A 20,978-nucleotide genomic window follows, 5' to 3' on the forward strand; every position below is an offset into this window, starting at 1 on the left:
CGGTCACACTGAGTAAGCCCGTTAATATAATATCTAACAGATGTTAATTCAGTTTCATAATCTGTGCAAAATACGTAAACAGACGAACGTATGTAGATAATAAGTAGCCTTGTAACTCCTACGTAAATTATCAGATTCCTTTTAAATTTTACCGATGTAGTAATATAGTCATAGATATCTGTAAGAAGCGTTCGAATACTCACAAGCCGGCGGTATCAATTACGAAATTATATACTCGTACAATTTTTAATAATAGCATGTGATGGACAGTAATAGTGATAGGTAACAGAAAATTGCCTATTTACACAATTGCACAATTTAGAGTAATCAAACAAGACGAGGCACAGTATCAAAATATTTTATCTCCAAAGTCCGACTCATCCTAATAAATTATTGAGGAAATTCACTATTATTAATTATAGGAATCAATTGTACAATCTTTCCAAGAATAAGAAAACAATAAGAAACAAATCAAAAGCTAACTGCTTTATCTTAAATAAATGCTGCTTTTATTTTTATAATGTCGCTCAGAAAGTTTAGACATTCGTAAGGGAACAAATGGACTAACAAATGTAATGTTAGTCTCAGTAGTTTAAACACAGTTTCGATAAGTAGCTTGTTACGAAATACATGTGCAGAAAGAGTGAATATCGATCAGTGGTTACACCCCTACACAGGCATTAGTTGCATTATGTCAAGGTCACTATGACAGAAGCCTCACCCTCTTTCCCGAATCAAGGGCTCAATCGAAATTCATTTCCTCAATGAACATCCAATCTTTCGTTAACGACAAATATGTTTCACGCTATCTCTCAACACTTATCACGGACAATATTCGCACTATATATCGTAGAAAAAGTAGATAAATCTTCTAGTACTATGAAATTAATTAAGCTGGTTTGAAGATAAAACTCGTGCTCTGAAGTTGAAAAACTGATCGGAGATAGCGCGGAAGCGTCTTTGAGGTAGGAATGCTCGCACTACACTGACTGATATTTCCTGAGAGAGAGAGAGAGATGACCTGGTCTGGAACGAATTGCATCCTCTCCCGCGCCATGCGGCGCCGTTGACGACGACGTCACGACCCCAGGGGTATAGCGTGTGGAACCTTGCGTGTATACAGTAGCTCGCAGACTTGTTCACGTGGTACTAATCTAATTTCCCCCTTTTTCATGGTTAAACAAATAAAGGTCTGCTTTTATTGGAAGTATTGGCACGGTTACATTATAATACTCAGAAGTTTATTGTTCCAGGAAATTGTAAAGTTAGTTCTTCCAGCGTTGGCACGATATCATCCGGGGAAATCCGAATATTCAGTTTCAGTCTCATTCGCATCATTTTTAAATTCACAAAAATAGAACGAATTCGTGTGAAAATGGATCGCAACTCTCGAGGAACGAAAAAGATTCCAAATTTCTTTAAATATTTTGAACTGTATCCATACTCTTTCTTGTATCACATGGAATTCTCCAATTCGATTTGCTTTTCCTGTTCGTTCAGTTAATAGAGTCAAAATTAGTACAGCTGCCTATATTCTCTTGTTCAAATAAATTTAAACTCGTATTCAGACACATAATAATTAACAAATAAAATGTAAGATTTTCGGTTAAATCTATGGCGGGCAGCGTTTCGAGTCTAATATATAACTACGTCTTGCACAGTAATTTACTGTGCAAGGATGTGCGTCGGGCAATAGACAATGATATATACGTATGTCGTTCAGAATCATTACTGACACGCATCTTCGCAATTTATCTTGAACATGTAAACGATATTTACTACTATTAGACAGCTTAATAAATATTTGTCAGATAGTATCCATTGAATTACAGTATTACAGTTGGATTATTAATACATCAATTCTTGACGGGTTAAAAAGGCGAATTGATTTACAGAACAAATAAATACACGATAGACAAGGCTTGCATTAGCGGGTTTTGCGAAACGTAACGACGGGGAAACTGGGTAATAACCTTGGCAGTAAGCGAACCTAAAAATATGAATTCGTTGCACGTTAGAACCGGGATCGCGCTCGAGGGGGTTCGTTTTATGTATCATATGTTAAAGCGTTAAAGCTGAATTTGGCGGCGTTCCAAATGGTGCTTGGGAGAAAAAAAGATAAAAAAGAATTCCCCCCCACTGACATTATGCTCGGCCATCGTCGGCTTGACTTCAGTATACTTGTGCTGAATTCATTTCGATGGTAACGTCTGTTTGATAGATGAATTTTAATAAATACGAATCGTCAGCTCATTATTTTATTTTAAATCTCTCATGTCCTCAATTATGGTTATTGGCACATGTTATTTCTTTCATATTTATTATAAGCAGAAGTTAGAGAAAGACATTTCATTGTTACACTTTTATTTCAAGCATTCGTAATCAGTGAATAATATTAAATTTAAAATAAAGAAGAATAAATAAGAAAAATATTCGTTTTCTACACGCGGTTGTATGTAATTAAGAGTATTCGACTAACCGAGCACGGACCTTGAAAACGGCGTTTGCTGGGTGATGAACGTCACCCGAACCGGATAGTCCTCCTCGTAGTAACCGTGTGAGAAGATTGTAGCGACCATGCGTGGACCATGTGTCCTCCGGGGGCTTAAACAGGGTACGATCCCTACGAATAAATTACTATTCCTGAAGAAATAAACGGCCATGTCGTTCGTAGGATATCAGTCCGAACCACGTGTACTCGTCCTCGCCGCACCGTACTTCTTTACGATTCTCGAGCTCGTGACACAAGCTTTCACTATGATCATTTACGTTCCTCAACTACCGCACTCGGTCTTAAGCATTGACAAACTACTCATTCGATACGGGTGACAGAGCGAGTGATGAAAGTGAATTCGTCTGATCAAGAATTGTAACAGCTCCTTACCCTTTTAAGAATTTATACGTTCTCGAGTTCTCGGTATCGTTGCCGATTACTTTCACGTAGTAATAGGAATAATTCGACATTTCCCTGATAAAGACACTACCGTGGCGGTAAATATAGCCGCAGAACTACCTACGCTACGGTCTGGGACGCGAGATTCTCGCAAGGGAGGCAGAAACGTATGCTCGTTCACTGAAAACTAAACTCAAATTGTCGTCGGTACCCCTTCCTTCCTTCTTCTTCATTCCACCGGTGTCTGGTACTACTGCTGCTGCTGCTGCTGCTGCTGCTGCGGCTGCTGCTATCCGTTTGTTTGCAGTTTTCGTTTATGTATGTATGTACATATCTACCTATGTCCAGACGTCTGAACGTTTCTTCGACTGGCCGACCTAGCTAACCTACCATCTTGTTGTTCGTATGACAATGTTATTTTCGTTTCATCGATTAGGAATGTCTTAAACGTCCCGTTTCGAAAGACGCCGCGCTCCAATTGCGACGCAATCTAATTCTTTAATCAAACTTAATACTACGTATTAATTTTACTCATTGCCAAGTATAGTTTCAATTAATTTGACGATCTCGTCTATGGCAATTGAATTTAACCCGCATTCCTTTAGTCGATCATGCAACTGAGATATGATAGTTAATTTTTTCCACAAACATGTCTTTATTACGTTTTACGTACAGATAATACCGTTGTTGACTTTCATACGCTGCGCGTACGTAAAGTACGTCGTTGTTGTAAGAAAAATAAAAAAGGGCCTGTGCTCTTTTTCATATTTTGTTTTTCTTTTTTTTTTGTTGCATTGTCGAAAGCTTTATCTTTTCATCAGCCCATGCTCACGGCGGTAATCGTGCTCAACGAGATCGATGTTCTAAAATAGTGGACCTTCCACCGTCCACCGTTCTTCCACAAATTAACAACGAGTCAACGAGGTAGACGAGGATATCCTATTATTCATTCTTTTTTTCTTTTTTTTTTCTTTATGCACCAACAGTCAGGTAGTCTTCACGGCGAGAACGATGATGCTAATCGAGTTGACGAACATAATTGGCTCGACATCGATCTTCAGCCTCTTCTTCTAACAACACTGGTTTACAAATTCTCTTTCTCACCATATAAATCTCTGAAGAGCGAAGAGACTTCGAATTTCCGTAATCGAGGAACAAACAACAATAATTATATAAATATGCTAATTATTAAATAGAGGGCATAAAAATTATGAGCAATAGAAAAAGAATGATTGCAGATTGTACGTTTGTTGACTAGGCCCGTAAGAAATGATTCCATTGACGAGGACTTTGTTAACCAGTGTAATTAAACCATTCCCATTTTCGTGGAGAAATTATTAGATCGTTGTCCGGTAATATATCGATTTTTCCGAATTATAATACATATATGTATATATATACATATCAAGGATGAAGGCGATTAGACCAGCCTTGTCTGGAATTACATGATAAATATATAACTATATATATATATATACATATATATATGTATATGTATATGTATAAAGGTTTACAGGTATGTGTAGAAAGATCGCTGAAGGCGTACATTTTTCTCTTTCTTTGGTGTAAATCAAGTCTTGTGTATAACGTATTGTCTCTCTCTCACACACGCACACACACATTTATACTCATAATCTTATTTAAATTTATTCTATGTACGTTATGTATTATATATTTTATATCACGTATTAAGTGTTTATGCACATCGTATAACATGTATGTACTAAATAAAGTATGTAATTCATAAAGTACATAGCACTCGTTCTTAAAAAAAGTTTCGCACACCACAATATGATTACTGACGATCGCCCTGCATATACTTTTTGTAGATGACGAGGAGGATCTCTCGATTATACATAATTTCTGTTGATCCTTCTGCAGGAGGAACATCGATGGTAATACTTCGTCAACAGCTATGTTCACATATAGTACCGCTCAATAATTTCGTTAATATGTACGTTTATGTTGGTATACGTGTATATTTGTAATTCCGATTTTATGTACCTGTTGATAGTTAACGTCAGTAGATTGCTGCATATTTTCGTTTGAAATCATTTCCACACTGTTTTATTCAATCCCTTCGTGATTGCGGGAGAAAATGAAAATATATGTATAAAAGTGATTAATAATTGGAATGCTGTTTACGCAATTCCTCAATTCGAATTAGAAATTCTGATGATTTAGGCCCGATCAATTGAAACTCGTAAAAGGAAACACGATCTTCATGGTATGTAGCAATCTAATCACAAGGAGTATACAGATGCGAGATGATATTCATTTTTAGATTTAACGATTTACATTTTCCTCTACTTTTCTATGCGTGAATCCAAAAACACATCTAGCGTCCTTACATCTGTTTTCTCTCTCTTCTTTCATACATGTACATTTACGTATACCTATATGTATATACTTAAATAGATGCATATGCATAACGATCACGCAGCGGCGCGTGTGTTCGTCACATCCGCGTGAGAGCCGCGTGTTCACGAATCCGGAGAAAGAGGAATCAGTTGAATTTAACAACGGACGGTCTCAAGCTCGTAGTGTTTCACGTGTTATTGCAATTCCTTGTACTCAGTACTTCCGCTTTCTCGACGCGAACTCGTCAACGGAAATTTTTATACATCATCCACAGACACGAACAGTTTTATGGTTTCATTTTTAAACGGAGCGCAGAACGCGTGACCGTCCATTTAGTAAACGCAATTAAACTCTTCCCTCTTGCATGGACGAAGTCAGTTCTTTGTTAAAGTAAAAAAAAAAAATAAACAAAGGACACATGTGGAGACCCTGTAATCAGTCACGATAACGTCTCCTAGTCTTTTATTAACAAAGTAACAGGTACATATACATTTGTGGAAGGAAACTTTCAATTGAACGTCAATAATCTTTGTACTATCGATTACATGCTGAAAAAGTTAATCAATTAAACAAGGCTCGTTATCATTCATATCCATCAGAAAGATGTTTAAGCTAAGAAAATTATAAGACATGTTCGGTGTTTTTCAAAGTAAAGTTAAACCTTGTTTCGTGACTTCGATCAGACGGTCTTTGATTAAACGAATCGTGCCAATTCATAAACTTCCTCGGATTCGTAGTACGTATTCGTTTATAGTAGCGTTTCCTCGGAGTAAACACGACGCGCATGTTCGTCTCGTATCCACAGAACCGACGAGGATTCCTTGAAACGCGTAGCTATCGAACCAGCGGTTATCGTTGCCGAACGTCGCATGGTCTTCACGTTGTAGTTGCTCGATCGTGTTGGTAGCACGTCGACGACGAGAACCGGGGAGTTTTGTCACTCCCCCCTGTACAAATCTCAGCAGGAGCATTCCGCTTCCCTCGGTAGTTCATGGCTCAGCGCCAAAGGATCCTTCGTGTGAAGAACAGAGAGACGATAGTTCCATCATACATAGAACTAATAGATTAAACCAATATTAGCAATAAGTCTCGCTGGATTATTAGAAAAGAACAGACACAACATTCAGGTTTTTATTAGATAATGTTGTGCATTCAAACTTTGAGCTAATTACCCAATAGTATTAAAAATATTCTGAAAATGTAACACTAATTCGAATAGTGAAACGTCTTCGTGTAGGATATCAAAGCGATTAACACATTCGCTTTAAATTTTATACTTTTAATGACTCTCTAATAAGGCGAATGATGAATTCTAAATGAACGACAACGTATACTTGGTCAAACAATTACGAACAATAATTTTACCCAAGAAATATTGAACAATTTTATTACCTTTTTTATCTCCATACTACCAGGGGTACTGGAACGTTGCGGGGGCGGCGAGAACGGTATCTTCTCATATGGTATCGCATCGCGGCACAGTGCGCTGGGATCCAAACTGAGAGCAGCCTTTAGGGCGTTTTTCTTTAACATTCCGTTGACGTTAGTGACGTTCGTATTTAGGCCCGTGTGACTAGGGGAGGAGGTACGCGTGTTCGGCGAAGAATTCGTTGTGTCGGGCGGCGTGTCCGAAGCGACGATCAAAGAGTCTGAGTTCGTGTCTGTCCTGCTCTCGTTTCCGTTTCTTCTGTCCGCATCTGTTACGTCCATCATGCTACTTTGATCGCTCCGGACATCGGCTGAACGATTGTTACCGTTGCCGTTGTCCGCGATCCTTGATTTACCGCTGTTCATGACATCTGTTGAATTTCGACATGTGCTTCTCCCGTCACGATTCGAATTGTCAGCCTTCGGCTTGCTCTGTAAATTCGTCAGCACACGCTTTCATAAAATTTCCATCGGTTACATATAGTACTCTATTAAAAGAACGAAACTCGTACCTCGGTATGTCTGTCGTTAAAGTTATCGCGATTGGTATTTCCGTCAAATGTTTGCTCGGAAGCGTCCGCATGAGATCCATACGGATTAGATTGGAATCGCCCTTGCAAGCGCCCTTGCGCTGGTTGCGTGTCATTCTTCTCGTTCAAATTTATCCGACTCGGATTTTCGTTCGCACCAGTGGGATTATTGCTGGCGATTGCTTGAGCCATGCGTTGACTCGCCGATCGTGGATCGATTATTCTTGGCTGCATGTATCCGCATGCGTCTAGCTACAAGAATGAGAGTTCTTATACCGTATTGAGATTTTATATTCTGTATTTTCATCTTTATCGCGGGATTAAAATTATAGATCTCCGCACCGTATCGTTCCACTGTATAACAAAGCTAACAAGATGCCTGATTTTAATATTAAACAAACGAGTACCTCTGACTGTACATTAATACATTCTGTTTCTGGATCTGGTCTCATGATCGTCACTTCGCGCTCGCAACTCGGTAGGATATCAAAGTGAGGTGTTGGATGATTCGTGACATCAGGATCCTGGATAAAAATATACGTTAATCTCGTGGTACGAACTGATAATTAAAAAATTTGCGGGGTAAGCCAATTAACCTGTAGGCAATAACCGATTCTCTCAACGATAGTAGCGAAACTAGGCCGATCCTCGGGACGCGGGTGCCAGCATCGCGTCATTATTCCATAAATAGGGTCGGGACATCCCGCTGGCTTTTCTAAACGACCACCCGATGTTACCATTGCCATAGCTTCTCTGTTGGTACATCCTGTATACGGTATGTACCCAAAAGACATGATCTCCCATAACAGTACGCCGAATGCCCTGCAGTGAGAAATTAAACGTACTTCAGAATGCATCCGATGTTACATAGAAGAACATCATTTTTGAAGGGCAAGTAGAAATTTCCGTCTAGATTTCGTTTTCCTGATTGACATGACAAATATTTTATTTACTATAAAAGTCGTTGAGAAAAGAATGTTCGAAACGACTCACCAAACATCGGTTTTCGTGGTGAATATCCCATCTAAGAAACTTTCCGGGGGCATCCATTTGATGGGTAGCATTGCCTTGCCCCCTTTTCTGTAATAATCACTCCTATAAACGTCCCTGGCCATCCCGAAATCGGCGATCTTCACCACCCGGCCAGGGCCTTTGCACGTGAGCAAACAATTTCTGGCAGCGATGTCACGGTGTATGAAACGAGACTCCTCCACGTATTTGCATCCTTTCGCGACATCGTAACCGCACATAATCAGATCCAGCATGGTTAACGAGGTCGACCGGTCCTGCCAAAATATGAATATACGCATGCACCCCAATGACGACGACTCCCAACAATTAACGGTTGCCCTGATCGGATCAAGAACGCATAGTTAACAGAAACTAACTGAACTCAATGCGTAAAAAGAATTACATGAATACAAAAAAGATCCTGGTTTTTAGCGTCTATGTACGTGCAACTGGTTTTGGTTTTTGTATATTTATTACTATAAGAGTTTGCGTATAACATACGATCGCAGATGTTACGGTTGCATAGTAGCATTCGATTGTACAAGATTGGTAATTTTTAGAAAATCAGTCTCGCTCTCGTGTCGGGTCGTGTGAACAAAACTTACAATAACATAAATACAAATAAGGATTCGAATAGAAATGTCAGCTCGTTGATTCGAATTTAAAGGATAATTAAGCGCACAGTGACTACAGGAAGTATTTATACATCATTACGCTTCAGTCTAAAAGCTACAAATAGACTTTCTGTTACAAAATTGGTATTGGTGAAAACAAACGTGAAGTCGATATGCATAAAATACTTTCCAGTAGCCATTCCAAATAAAAAGAATACATTGCAGTAACAAAGAGTATAGTTCGATTAAGAGGAACGCTATTTACCGCGCGTGGTCTTTCTTCCCGTAGGAAGTTTTTCAAATTTCCGCCCGCAAGTAACTCTAAAACGATACACTTCGGATCTTCATCGAACGAAACTCCAATGAAGTGTACGATATTGGGGTGATTGAATTTGCTCATGATCAACGCTTCCATCATGAAATCGGCCTCGGTCTGAGGCCTAGAAGAACGGGGTATAGTTTTCACGGCAACAGGCTCTTCGTTACGTCTGTGTTTGTACACGCCTTGGAATACTTCGCCGAAAGCACCCTGACCAAGGGGCCTGCAACGAGATTCGAATTGAACGAAACGAGAAAAGTTCGTTCGCTAAACGGCAAAGGAAACGCGAACATTTTTGTTTCGGCTTCGTTTCAAGTCTCAGGGCTGGATTAAGGTTCTCGCCGCTAAGGGCTACGTTTCTTTCTTTTATGTGAGTACGTACTCGTTTCCGTCAGTAGGCCATTCAGTCACGTCAGATACGTAGACATTTGTATTCCTCAATCCGACCCTGCTCGAGTCGAATCGATGGGTCACGACTGTCAGCCAATGTATACTTACTTTACCAATTCGATACATTCACGGGGTATTTGCGGCAAATCTTTAAAGCTATAGAGGTTCCCGGCGAACTCGTAGTTCGGATTGAATTCGGTCATCATAGTGTCGGAAACAGCACGCAGCGACGTTAACTCGGTCCCGTTACCGAACATAATTTGTCGCCGTCGTATCAGCTTCTTCCGATTTTCGTAACGATTATCTATCGACAAAAGATACGATTGATCTTCACGACCAAGTATTCATGTCTATTTATCAATGATTAGCTTCGAACGATTGGTTTATTACAAAATTTGTATAGCGAGCTAAATCGCAGATTTAAGGAAACACGGAATCTCTGAGATTGGAGTAAACAACGTACACAACAGTATTAGTGAATAATTTCTTACAAAGTAATAGACAGAGTGCTGTGAAAGCGAAGACTAGGCCGATGCTTACAGCTATGAGCAAAATTATGAACGTTTGATGCGTAACTCTAGAGTCGTCGGCCACTGTAAATAAACAATTTTTTTTGTTAAAAATCAAGAGGATGAGAGAATTCGGAAAATGGTTTCACTTTTCTCGACTCACTGATACAGGATTTCGTATTGTTGCTCAACAGCCAACCCGGTGGACAAAGACATTTCGTCTCGCTGAGGTACTGATCGAGGGAGACGCAGCGGAAATCGCAACCGCAACCGCTGATTGCAGGAATAATGTAGACCTCGCCGGGTCCGTGGTTTACTTCTCGTCGGAAATAAGCGTGCATAAGGTCAGGGCCGGCGTGGGAGTACCCACCTTCGCCGTTGTTCGGTTCGCCGTGACCAGCATTACCACCTAAACCATTATTTAAACCAATTATGCAACGGAAATGTTCCTTGCGTAAAAAGTCTGAAACGGAGACATTTAAAAACGAAATTTTTTACCTATGTAACCACCTCCACCGCCTCCCGTAAGACATCCGCCTCCACCGCCGCCGAATCCTCCGTCACCGTGACTGTGATTCCGCGGGCCGCAACCAATTCCGCCCACGCCACCTTTAACCAGGGGTGCACCTGCTGAGGATCGTTTATCCGAACTGCTAGACGAATCGTTCCAACCGCCGCCAGGACCACCTACGTCTGCAGACGGAACCGCGTTTACGTTACTATTAAATACAAATGATGACTTGATACACGTACTTGTTCGTCATAATGTACATGTGTAATTACCTGCCTCAGTTGAGAAAACTGAACCTGAAGCAGGTCTTCTGGAGGTCGCAAATCCTCGTCCATGTTGGACACCGTTGTCAACGTATCGCCCCAATCCTAAACCACCTCCACCCCCTGCGATAAGTATCGGATGTTGCACTCCATTATTCTTTAACTGTAACGTATCAAAAAGACGATTTGATGATAGAATCCTAATTTCAATTTGCTAACTATGCGCTTACTTTAAAAACGTAAGTCGCCCCACCACCGCCACCTCCGCCGTCTTTTATCTGAATTGACTGTAATTGGTGCAGTTTTGACGTTGTTTTCGGGTAGAGGGGTCCGGAAGGTTCTTCGGGCTCAATATTTTGACAGCTCTCCACTTCCAGTCCTAAATTCTGAAAATTCCATTAACCGCTAACGATTTCGTTTCTTAATCATTTCTGAAGTGTATGACGCGAATTCAAGCGACAAACGGTTCTTACTTTAGGACAGGCGTCCATTCCTGGTTGCCCTACCATGAAGTACAATTGCTCGCCCTTTTCTAATTCAATTATACCACCGACGAGCGCACCCAGCGTGCTTCCCGTCCCGCTGGACCCTTTCCCTCCGCGAGCACCCGTTCCAATTAAACTGAAACCGACGCGTAAAAAATTTTAACCAACGTCGTCGACTTTCGATGGATAGTGTCCTCATACGTACTCTAAAAAGTCTTATTTAACGATATCTTCAACCAATATCTTTTATTAGCTGTTCCACAACTTGCGAGAAAGTGTAAGATTACTTGCAACGAATCCTTACGTGTAATATCCACCGCGAGGCGCTGTCCACCGTTGAATCCCATTGAGATTGAATGAATCTGGATCTGGCGAATCGGCTGGAGGTGTAAGTAACTCTATATCCGTCGAGTTGTATTCTTCTGCGCATTGTTTAACCGTAGGCCCTGTTCTACCCATGTTTCCGCATGTGGTAATTCGTATAACTAAAAACCCACACGAGAAATACACAGATTTCGGCGATCTCTATTATTACATACGTTCGTAGTATGTGTCATACCAGTTTTGTTGATGAAGTCCGCGTGTTGATCCGGAATTTTTTCCGAGTCTATGACAGGATTGTAGTAATTGAAATCTTTGACGACCTCAGGAGGAACTCCTAAATTAATTAGAAAATATAAGCGATTTAATAAAGGCGACTGCTATCGTATGCAGCAGAGGTGGGGAACCTTTTTAACACTACGGGCCACATTTAAATTAGGCAATAATAAAGGAGACCGCTATAATCTTTTATATTTCACTGTTGGTATTTTTACTCGTTTAATCATATATATATATTCATCCAGGTCTTTAAATTTTAATAAACAAGTACATATTTAAATACCACTTCAAATAAAAACAATATTAGTAGAAGAATTTTTACATAAATTTATTACTTTATAAACAATAGATAAATAATAGTATTAAGTTATAAATAACTAACGTAGCAATAATATGGAAAATAATTATTAGAATCTAATGAAAAATTTAAGCATGTATTGGCTATACAGTCAATCTCAAAAGTTTATGTACCTTAGAAAAACGCATTTCCTATAATTAAAAAGAAATCAGACGTCGGAAGAATAATGCTAATAATAAATAGCTACGTGCTAAAAAGTATAGAAGGAAATATCCAATTAAGTATTGACGCTGACGAAAATTTTTTTTTTCAAAATTGCGAAAAATGCTTCAAATAAAAGTTGTTTTCCTTCTAACTTCGATATTTAACGAGTTACGTATGATTATTTGGCATTTTATTGATGTTGACAAAATCCGACCATCCCAGCGTCAAAACGGCGAACTTTTGGCAAAAAATTTCATTTTTCCTTAATTACTCCTAAACCGTTAAATCTACGGGAAAATTGTATACGACCTTCCTTTTAGAGGACGGCGAAATCTACAATTTCTGTGTAAAAGTTTTTCGCTAGCATTAATATTTAACGAGTTATTGACGAAAAACGAAAAAACAGTTTTTTGCAAATTACTCGTTAACTATTGACTCTAGCGAAATATTTGTACATGAAGATTGTAGATCTCGTCGTCCTCTACAAGAAAGATCTTATACACTTTTCCCGTAGGACCAACGGTTTAGGAGTTATTGAAGGAAAACGAAAATTTTTTTTTTGTTGTTTATTCCGACATCTGATTTCTTTTTAAAGAATGCGTTTCTAAAGTGCACAAACTTTTGGAATTGACTGTATAGCCAATACATCCTTAAGTTAGTAGGATATTTGCATTTGCTTCTTGCTTCAAAGTGATTGAATACATTAAAATATAAATAACATTTGAAATCGTACAAGGAGGCCGCACGTTCACCACCTCTGGTATAGAGTGTACTATAAATGGTGTATTACCGATTCCGAAACACTCTGGGCTTAGTGAAAAATCATCGATCGCTATGTCTCCTTTCGACGAATACCCTTTGTTCGCTTCAAATTGTAGAAAATACCTGAACAAACAAAATGAGCGCGGGTGTATGTATAACTTTATCAAATGGTAGTTTTAATTACCTATGCTTGATGTCTGGTAAGGGGACAGCCTGATTGTACCAAACATCTTTCCTGTCTCCGTAAGACCACCATATCGCCTTGCTAATGTTACCATGAGGTGGTTTCACCTGTACTAAAAACAGTCCGAGCGCGCCGCTAAATATTCCATATTGATGATAAAAGAACCGTACCTGTACATAATCAATACATGTAAATGTTGCGCTCTTTTAATTAAGCCGTTTAAAAATGAATATCTGGCTTTTCTTACATTTTCGTAATCCGCAGCACTTTCTGTATTTTATACCACCGATAAAAAGTTTTTAAATGACTTACTTGGCATGACTGATGATAACCACTTTTCGTATCGCCATTGTACGGTGGTGTTGGATTATACACTGGACTTTCGATAGTAGCGCGACTACCGTATTTCCCTCGTTGCAACATATTTACGTAAGCGTAGGTACCTGTGGACAAGAATTTATATTAAACTTCAAAATTCGCAAAATTAAATTCACGTTACTTTATATAGAAGATAATTGAAAGAAGGTCGCATCGGTAAGAACTTTGAGAAAAAGGGTTGTAGTATATGTATGCACACCAGACGCATTGCGGTATGTGTGATCGTAGCTGGGTCCAGTCTTTTCAGACGGCGTTGCTCCACGGTGGAGAGTCCAATTCATGGGTCTTCCTGATAAGTTTCTCCAACCGCACCACCCATCCTCGAAATTACATCTGGCTTCCACCGGTACTTTGTCTAAAACGTCCCTCAATCAATTACGTGCATCAAAAAAACCGAGAGCGCAAACCCAAAGTAGCGACGAATAATAATTTAGCAAATTACCGCAATTGAGTCTTTCGTCTTCGCCGTCAGGGCAGTCTTTCGTTAAGTCGCAGATGCGTGTTCTGTCTAAACATGAACCGTTTTTGCAACGGAACATGTTTGTTTTCGTGCAGTCGATCTCCGACGGTACTGATTCTGTAAACGAAATGCGTTTTTCCTACTCTTTTTCTTCGATAAACATGGCAAGTAAATTTGTTCGCAATTTGAACGATTGTCATAGAACATTCTTGCGAGTATATTCACATTCGGGTTGAGATCAATTCTTGTCCACAAATATTTATATGTGTGTATCTGGAGAAACATTACCTGGAAAACAATCAATTAGGCGAATATTATCGACGGCGATGCTCGAGTTTGGGTAGGGGACCAGAATCTCTAGAAGTAATTGATGTGGTTGACTAATTGGCCCCAGCTTGAAATGCGCTAACCCCCATCTGCAAGGTAGTCAAATTTGTTTAGCTGTCCTCGATGTCGTACATCAAATGCGTCAATAATGTAAATATATACATTTATTGCTGAATTTAAGTATATATGCCATGTGTTAGTCAGTAGAATTCTTGTTTGAATTAACTACAGTTTAAAACACATGAGAATAAGAGAAGAGTTACGCACTTCGCATGATTGTTTCCTCTCAATCGAGCGGGGGTAACGGAGCTGGTATTGTTCTTTATTATTAACAAGTTAATCGCCCCCTCCCTCATTTCAATTTGATACAAAGCTAACTCCAATTCGCAACGTGATCCAGTAGGAGGAATCTTTTGAGACCATATCTGAACCCTTCCTTCACCAGTAAACCATAAAAAATGTCCTGAGGGAAAAAAGAGCAGCGTTTCTTGCAATAATTATTTTCAAAGCCATCTTAATTCTTTCACTACCTCGAATAACTCGATATTCCCGATGTAAGAGACACATCTTACCAGTCGTCGAATTGCTAGCATCCACAGTGGGCCCGTCTGCATTCTGCACCGGTGGCGTGGTCTTATTGAATCCGGGAGAGTGGCTCCAAGACCATTCGCACATGTCATCCTCCAGGTCGCAGTGGCCAATCGGTTGTAACGACCGGTGCTTCACCTGACTAGTAGTCCGCGGCATTTTCTCTCTCCGAACACAACACGTGCCCGTAATGCAACAGAGAACGAGTAGGAATCTTAACAGCGAAGGCAGGCTCCAGCAGAGACCGAATTCACGCCGAGTCTGACATGTCGCTTGTCTGAAATTCGTGGCCGACACCACAAACCGCGTGCCTCTGGTCATTACTCCGCGCTTTCCTCGTGTACCCTGGCTCGATATATCCTGGAACGATTACACACGCGACGCTTTCTCACCTTCTTCTCTCTTTTCCTGGATAAAGGTTCACACGATAATGGGACTTGGATAAAAATTCCAAGGTCTAACGCGTAACATATTAATAAAAAAGTAGGCTCGAATATAACTTCAAGTAGAGTTTCTCAACTATCCTTTAGTTATCTTAATTAAAATTATGATATGCATCGTTTGTCGACTAAAACTTCAAATTGTGCATATTAACTTTTGCAACCTTCACGGTACGTAGGAATACGCGTGATCAAATGAGACAAGTAATTAGGATGTGTCCGAAGCCATCGAAGATCACGGGCAAAGATTTCCCGCCGGTCCTCTGGTTATATTTATAATTGCAGCTCGAGCTTTTTGCGGTTTCACTACTCACGGAAGCCTTTTCGGTACTTCTTTAATAAATGTAACAATAAAAACGATAAATAATTTCTTGTAGGACAATTACAAATTAAGTTACGATTTACACTAGCCATACAGACACGGAACGTATTCTTTAGCATCGATTAGATAAACATTTTTTAATGTATTTGAATATAAGTATTTATACGCATACAAATGTCTAACATCCTCATGCTGAATTTTTGTCGGACGTGTATTTGCCGGTATGCTAACAAATACATTTGTTTCGGTTCAGTTCAGACATTTCTGTTAATTGACGGATTGGATGCCACCGTTCGACGAACGTGTAATATAACTGAAAAATACTGAAGGCGAACTGTTCTATGTCTGTGCTGATAGAATAAATGAATTTTATAATAATATCTGCGTCGTTCCAATATTAAAGGGTTTCTTTTTACGTCTGTTCGTACNTAAAAACGATAAATAATTTCTTGTAGGACAATTACAAATTAAGTTACGATTTACACTAGCCATACAGACACGGAACGTATTCTTTAGCATCGATTAGATAAACATTTTTTAATGTATTTGAATATAAGTATTTATACGCATACAAATGTCTAATATCCTCATGCTGAATTTTTGTCGGACGTGTATTTGCCGGTATGCTGACAAATACATTTGTTTCGGTTCAGTTCAGACATTTCTGTTAATTGACGGATTGGATGCCACCGTTCGACGAACGTGTAATATAACTGAAAAATACTGAAGGCGAACTGTTCTATGTCTGTGCTGATAGAATAAATGAATTTTATAATAATATCTGCGTCGTTCCAATATTAAAGGGTTTCTTTTTACGTCTGTTCGTACAGTGTAAATCGTAGATGTGAAGAAAATGAAATAAATAAAGGCTGAGCCTATAACGAAGAATATCTAAAAAAAATATGAACGTACAATTTGGTTTTATGAGAATGTTAAATTCGTTGTCTTATCTGGAACATGCAGGTAAATGTTTTCACAAATTCACGTTGTATACGGTTGCGTGTTAATGGTAATTTCAAAGTTCATAAGCAAAGAAAACTACCTTCAGTGATAGGGGAGGAAACTAGATGATAGAGCGAGGCGATGATTGGCGGAAATGGAATAACTGATTCGCCGATATTTCATAATTTCCGGCGTACTGGTAATAACGAGCACGTCTCCCATAACGGTAATACCAATAGCGAAATTTATCCGAGTGTCGTTTTCATATCATTTGCAATTGCAGAACGCGTAATGCTCATTTTTTCCTAATCAATATGAACAATAGATCTTGTTGTAAAGAGAAAGTTTTTTTATATCTGTATGCGACAAAAAAGAGTGTTCTAATTTTTAATTTTGTTGAAGAAGAATTTTGATATCGTCACTATAACAGTATCAATCATAGTGTCAAACAAGTATTTATTTAAAGAAATGATAAATGGCAAGCTGTCAATCTTCCTCATATTTATACAAGAGTGTCCGCGACGTTACTTTCCTTTGTGTTATAAACGAAGTAATATGAGACAGCGTGGATACAATCGTTCTTGGTTAACTGTGACATATTCGGGAATCAAGTGGGTAATAAAAATGTTCCATTATTAGACCGTATTCACAGCTTGTGGTCAGTTGGTTAGTGGATCAGACGTACCTTCGATCGAAGACGTTGTACAATCTGTCAGCATAGTTTCCTGCAGTTCATCCGTTCCATGGAATTAATAACTCATTAGCGCTGCGACATCTTCACCAATCGCGAAATATCTTTCAATCCCGCATCGTCTGATGAAAAAAAATCGAGAGCGAACTACATTTTACGATATTTAACGACTGACATAAAGTATTCTCGAGACTTTTTCAAACAGCTTCTCTACCAATAAAAGTTTTATATCTTATATGGAGCCAACACACGAACCTAATACGTCTGAGAGGAGAGATGGAGAACGATAGCGACTCTCGCGAACGACGAATAGTAACTAGCTGCATCGTTTTATCCATCTCGTACTCTCAACTGGATAATCTCGTGTCCGTCGTTAACGGCAATCTAACGACGGTTTTTTCTTCTCATTCTCTCTACACAGTCGTTCGTCCCCCCGTCCTTTTTGTCTCGTACCTTCGTGACACGACTCCCTTCGATCCTCGAACAGTCCGCGTTCTCTACCTTCGTGTAACACTATCTCCCTCTTTTCCGGTATGTTCAATCGCGATCGTAACTACACCCGCAAGTGCGAATTAAGTGTACCCTTGACGCGATTTTCATTTCCGTTTCTCTTTCTCTATCGTTCGTCACATGCGTATCTACCCCCGACGAATATAATTATTTCATTCTCTCGTTCTTTCTTTCTCGCGTTTCACGTGCACCGACCCATCGCTCTAAAATAATTATCGTAGTACTAAAAAATATTTTCAGACCAATTTGGAATATGATTTACCGATATTCTTTGAGCTATTTTTAATCTAACCCTGTGCTGCTTGCTTTTGAAAAGTACGCGACCGAAATCATTGGCCTCGCGGACGGAGTCTAAAATAGGTCGAACAGAATTTGGTACTGGGACATCGAATTTTAATAAATCACGCCACGTCACGAACAGTGGCCCGCCGTTTCTTCCATTTTATCTGTATATAAACAGAAACCTCAAATTGGATCCGTTTTCCGTCTCGCTCAGTTAATTTCCCACCCTCTTGAGCATCAATCGCGTTCGATAAACTTCACGTACTTTTCACCCGCGAACAATAACTGAGGCGTCAATACATTTGAAGCAACCTAGAATATTTATTTTTTTCCGTGCATGGAAATTAATGAAGAGATATACGACCAATCATTTCAGTCCTGCACGATACGATTGAAATTGATGCCGGCAAAGCGTGCATAAGAATGATACGTAGACTCTGTATTAATATTTACATGCGTGGTTCGTACAGATTTAAGATTCATTAGAATTAAACAATACTGAAACAATTGTTACGTAGCATGATTTCTTTTAGACAGAATGTAAAATAAGTTGCGATGCCGTACTTAGAGCGTCGGATCATCTCCTGAGTAACATGATTTTTCACTTTCTAAAAATGTATGTCTTGATTTCTTCGCGATAACGAACGCTTGAAATATTCAGATCGACTCTTCGGTTTGCAACGGAATTAGAATACCAATAATCGGGATAACATGCCATCGACATTACGGTAGACGATGTTTTAAAGTTACGCAGTATAGCTACATATGAAAGCGAGTAAAAATATATGCGTGGCTGCGATGGTAAAAATATTTAAGTATTAATAGTCTCCAATAGGACATTCTCCACATACTTAATGTGATATTAAGACGATGTTACGTACTTTAAATCAATATACTGAACTATAATTTAACGAATGATACGTACTTAAGACTACCCACCATCAATAATCTCACATCTATGTTTATTTATCGCTGATGCGTTAAATCGTTATAATAATAAAACGGGGAACAACTTGTAGCTGCATATCTTTTTATGGAAGAGAAAGAGATGAAATTTCTATACTATTCGCGGATAAGATTCTTCTGCGGCTACAATATTGTTAAGTAAAAACGTTTCTCGAAACATTTAAACAGATAGAAATGGGATAAGAATGTACGGTAAATAATGGCATCGTATATGGGGCGACCTAATGCCGCTTAAACTGCAATAAAAATCCAGCTAGTTGTAGCTAAAGAGGATGTAGAATTAGACACTTACGGATACGGGCGATCCAAATCGGGTTCAGGTGGTCCCACTGTCTCTTCGTATACACAAACAGATCGCACGTCTATTAACCGCGTTCCATTAAACTGATCACATACTTTCGCCACGGCGACCTCTCGCATCTGTCACCCCAACAGCGAACCACCCTGTTCGCTCGCTCGCTCGCTCGCTGACGAGAAGCACCATCAGCTGAGAGCACTGGACACGCTCAAGATTAGCGCGAAATTCATCTCAAACGATCCCTTGGAAGTAAGAATTGACAGCTGAAAATTGTACTCGCGTTTTCACCAGCACACCACGGTTGACTCTCCTACTGTCGCAACGCGAGATCTCGGCCGCCCTCGAATCCGGCACACGTTTCGTTCTCGTATCTCGTTCCGTGACAATCGATAAAACTCAGTTCTCTTTCTCTCTCTCCCTCTCCGTCTCCGTCTCTTTCTATCTCTCCGTCCCGTTTCCTCCCGGATGCTGTGCCTCTCCAGATGTCTCCCGGAAGGTACCGGAAAACGATTATCCCGCGGGAAAATCGTCGCTCGGTTAAACGATCGCGAGCGTTCCGAAGTCGGGTTGCTCGCAGCACGACTACTTTGCACGTATTCGCGGGCCGTGGACCGAGCACACCGGATCGCTGGCTGGCTGGCTGGCTGGCTGGCTGGCTGGCTGGTTCAGCAACCACCGATCGATGACACGTTCATCAGGATTCACCTTGGGCGCATATTCGAATCTCCGCTTCCACACGCTGCTCGCTCGATGCAACTCGCGTCGCGTCGCCAAGTCCAGCGTTCGCCGCCTGGGCAAAACTTGTTCCTCCGCGCAACGCACGCGTATATTTCGAGAGACGCGGAGTTCCCGGAGGGCCAAGCGGAAGGACGAACGGGGGAGGCGCGCACAGAGGGTTGACGAACGCTCGATGAAAGAATTTTCAGTAATGCGAAAGAAGCGGAAGACGGCGATTTAAGTGCGGAAAAAGAGCGCGAGAAGCTAATTGATCACGCCTTGGAGGAAAGAAAATAAGGATCCGGAGAGAAGAATACACGGGCGGCGGACTTGAATGAGGACGAAGGGTGGCGAAGAGGAAGCTGTGAGCTACGTCGATGTTGACGTAAAACGGGAAGACGAAATAGAGGGATGCTAAGGAGCGTGCTCTTATTGACGAAGGGCAGGGACTCCGCCCCTGTTCGGTGTCAGGCTCACGTCTGCGCCTCTTTTCAGCCGGAACGATCCACTGGCTCTCCGAATCTCGATCCCTGGAATTTACCTCTCGCTCTCCCACGCTTCTTTCCCGCAACGCGTCGCAGCGGTACTTCAAAAAATTTACATTTAATAAGACATAGCGCCGAGAAGACACTGTTAAAGAGTGACAGAGCACGTGTAATCGTTAAATACAGCGAATGGGCCCAATGGGGTTCAAA

General features: G+C 40.2%; 2 protein-coding genes across 6 annotated transcripts in view; both read right to left on the bottom strand.

Moving 5' to 3' along the window:
• CalpA (calpain A) overlaps positions 1–3,112 on the bottom strand; it is a 16,348-nt gene extending 13,236 nt beyond the window's left edge. The window contains exons 1-2 of one of the 2 annotated variants that reach the window (XM_026813772.1): positions 2,885–3,112; positions 2,491–2,623 (exon numbers count right to left, since the gene is read on the bottom strand). In XM_026813772.1, the coding sequence (XP_026669573.1) occupies positions 2,491–2,623; positions 2,885–2,964 (213 nt within the window). In that variant the 5' untranslated portion in view covers positions 2,965–3,112. Of the gene's footprint in view, positions 1–721; positions 999–2,490; positions 2,624–2,884 lie in introns of those variants that run through there. The other variant, XM_018025025.2, reaches the window with a different exon arrangement.
• Positions 3,113–3,524: 412 nt separating this feature from the next.
• Positions 3,525–20,627, bottom strand: Alk (Anaplastic lymphoma kinase). Of its 4 annotated transcripts, none has more exons than XM_018025019.2 (26): positions 19,561–20,627; positions 17,505–17,632; positions 15,100–15,475; positions 14,795–14,990; positions 14,489–14,616; positions 14,183–14,317; positions 13,940–14,095; positions 13,675–13,805; positions 13,363–13,532; positions 13,207–13,301; positions 11,874–11,972; positions 11,619–11,799; positions 11,303–11,450; positions 11,060–11,215; positions 10,839–10,992; positions 10,554–10,748; positions 10,219–10,464; positions 10,038–10,139; positions 9,655–9,850; positions 9,103–9,379; positions 8,206–8,498; positions 7,809–8,034; positions 7,620–7,736; positions 7,195–7,464; positions 6,647–7,114; positions 3,525–6,266 (listed from the first exon to the last, which is right to left on the bottom strand). In XM_018025019.2, exons 3-26 carry the CDS (start codon positions 15,434–15,436, stop codon positions 6,213–6,215), a joined length of 4,530 nt encoding a protein of 1,509 aa, XP_017880508.1. In that variant the 5' UTR covers positions 15,437–15,475; positions 17,505–17,632; positions 19,561–20,627; the 3' UTR covers positions 3,525–6,212. The 4 variants fall into 4 exon arrangements, with proteins under 4 accessions (XP_017880508.1, XP_017880511.1, XP_017880509.1 ...); XM_018025022.2 differs by having other exon boundaries at positions 3,525–6,311; XM_018025020.2 differs by lacking the exon at positions 19,561–20,627 and adding an exon at positions 17,766–18,177.
• Between the last annotated feature and the right edge of the window lie 351 nt (positions 20,628–20,978).

Source organism: Ceratina calcarata, unplaced genomic scaffold (genome assembly GCF_001652005.2).
Source record: "Ceratina calcarata isolate Rehan_Ccalc_2016 unplaced genomic scaffold, ASM165200v1 scaffold35.2, whole genome shotgun sequence".
Taxonomy (NCBI): domain Eukaryota; kingdom Metazoa; phylum Arthropoda; class Insecta; order Hymenoptera; family Apidae; genus Ceratina; species Ceratina calcarata.

Coding starts and splice junctions, on each gene's coding strand:
- Alk (XM_026813770.1), bottom strand. CDS start 15,436: ATGACCAGAGGCACGCGGTTTGTGGTGTCGGCCACGAATTTCAGACAA. Junction 9,380..9,654: donor GAATGTATCGAATTGGTAAA/GTAAGTATACAT, acceptor ATCTCGTTGCAG/GCCCCTTGGTCAGGGTGCTT. Junction 7,737..7,808: donor GAATCGGTTATTGCCTACAG/GTTAATTGGCTT, acceptor ATTTTTATCCAG/GATCCTGATGTCACGAATCA.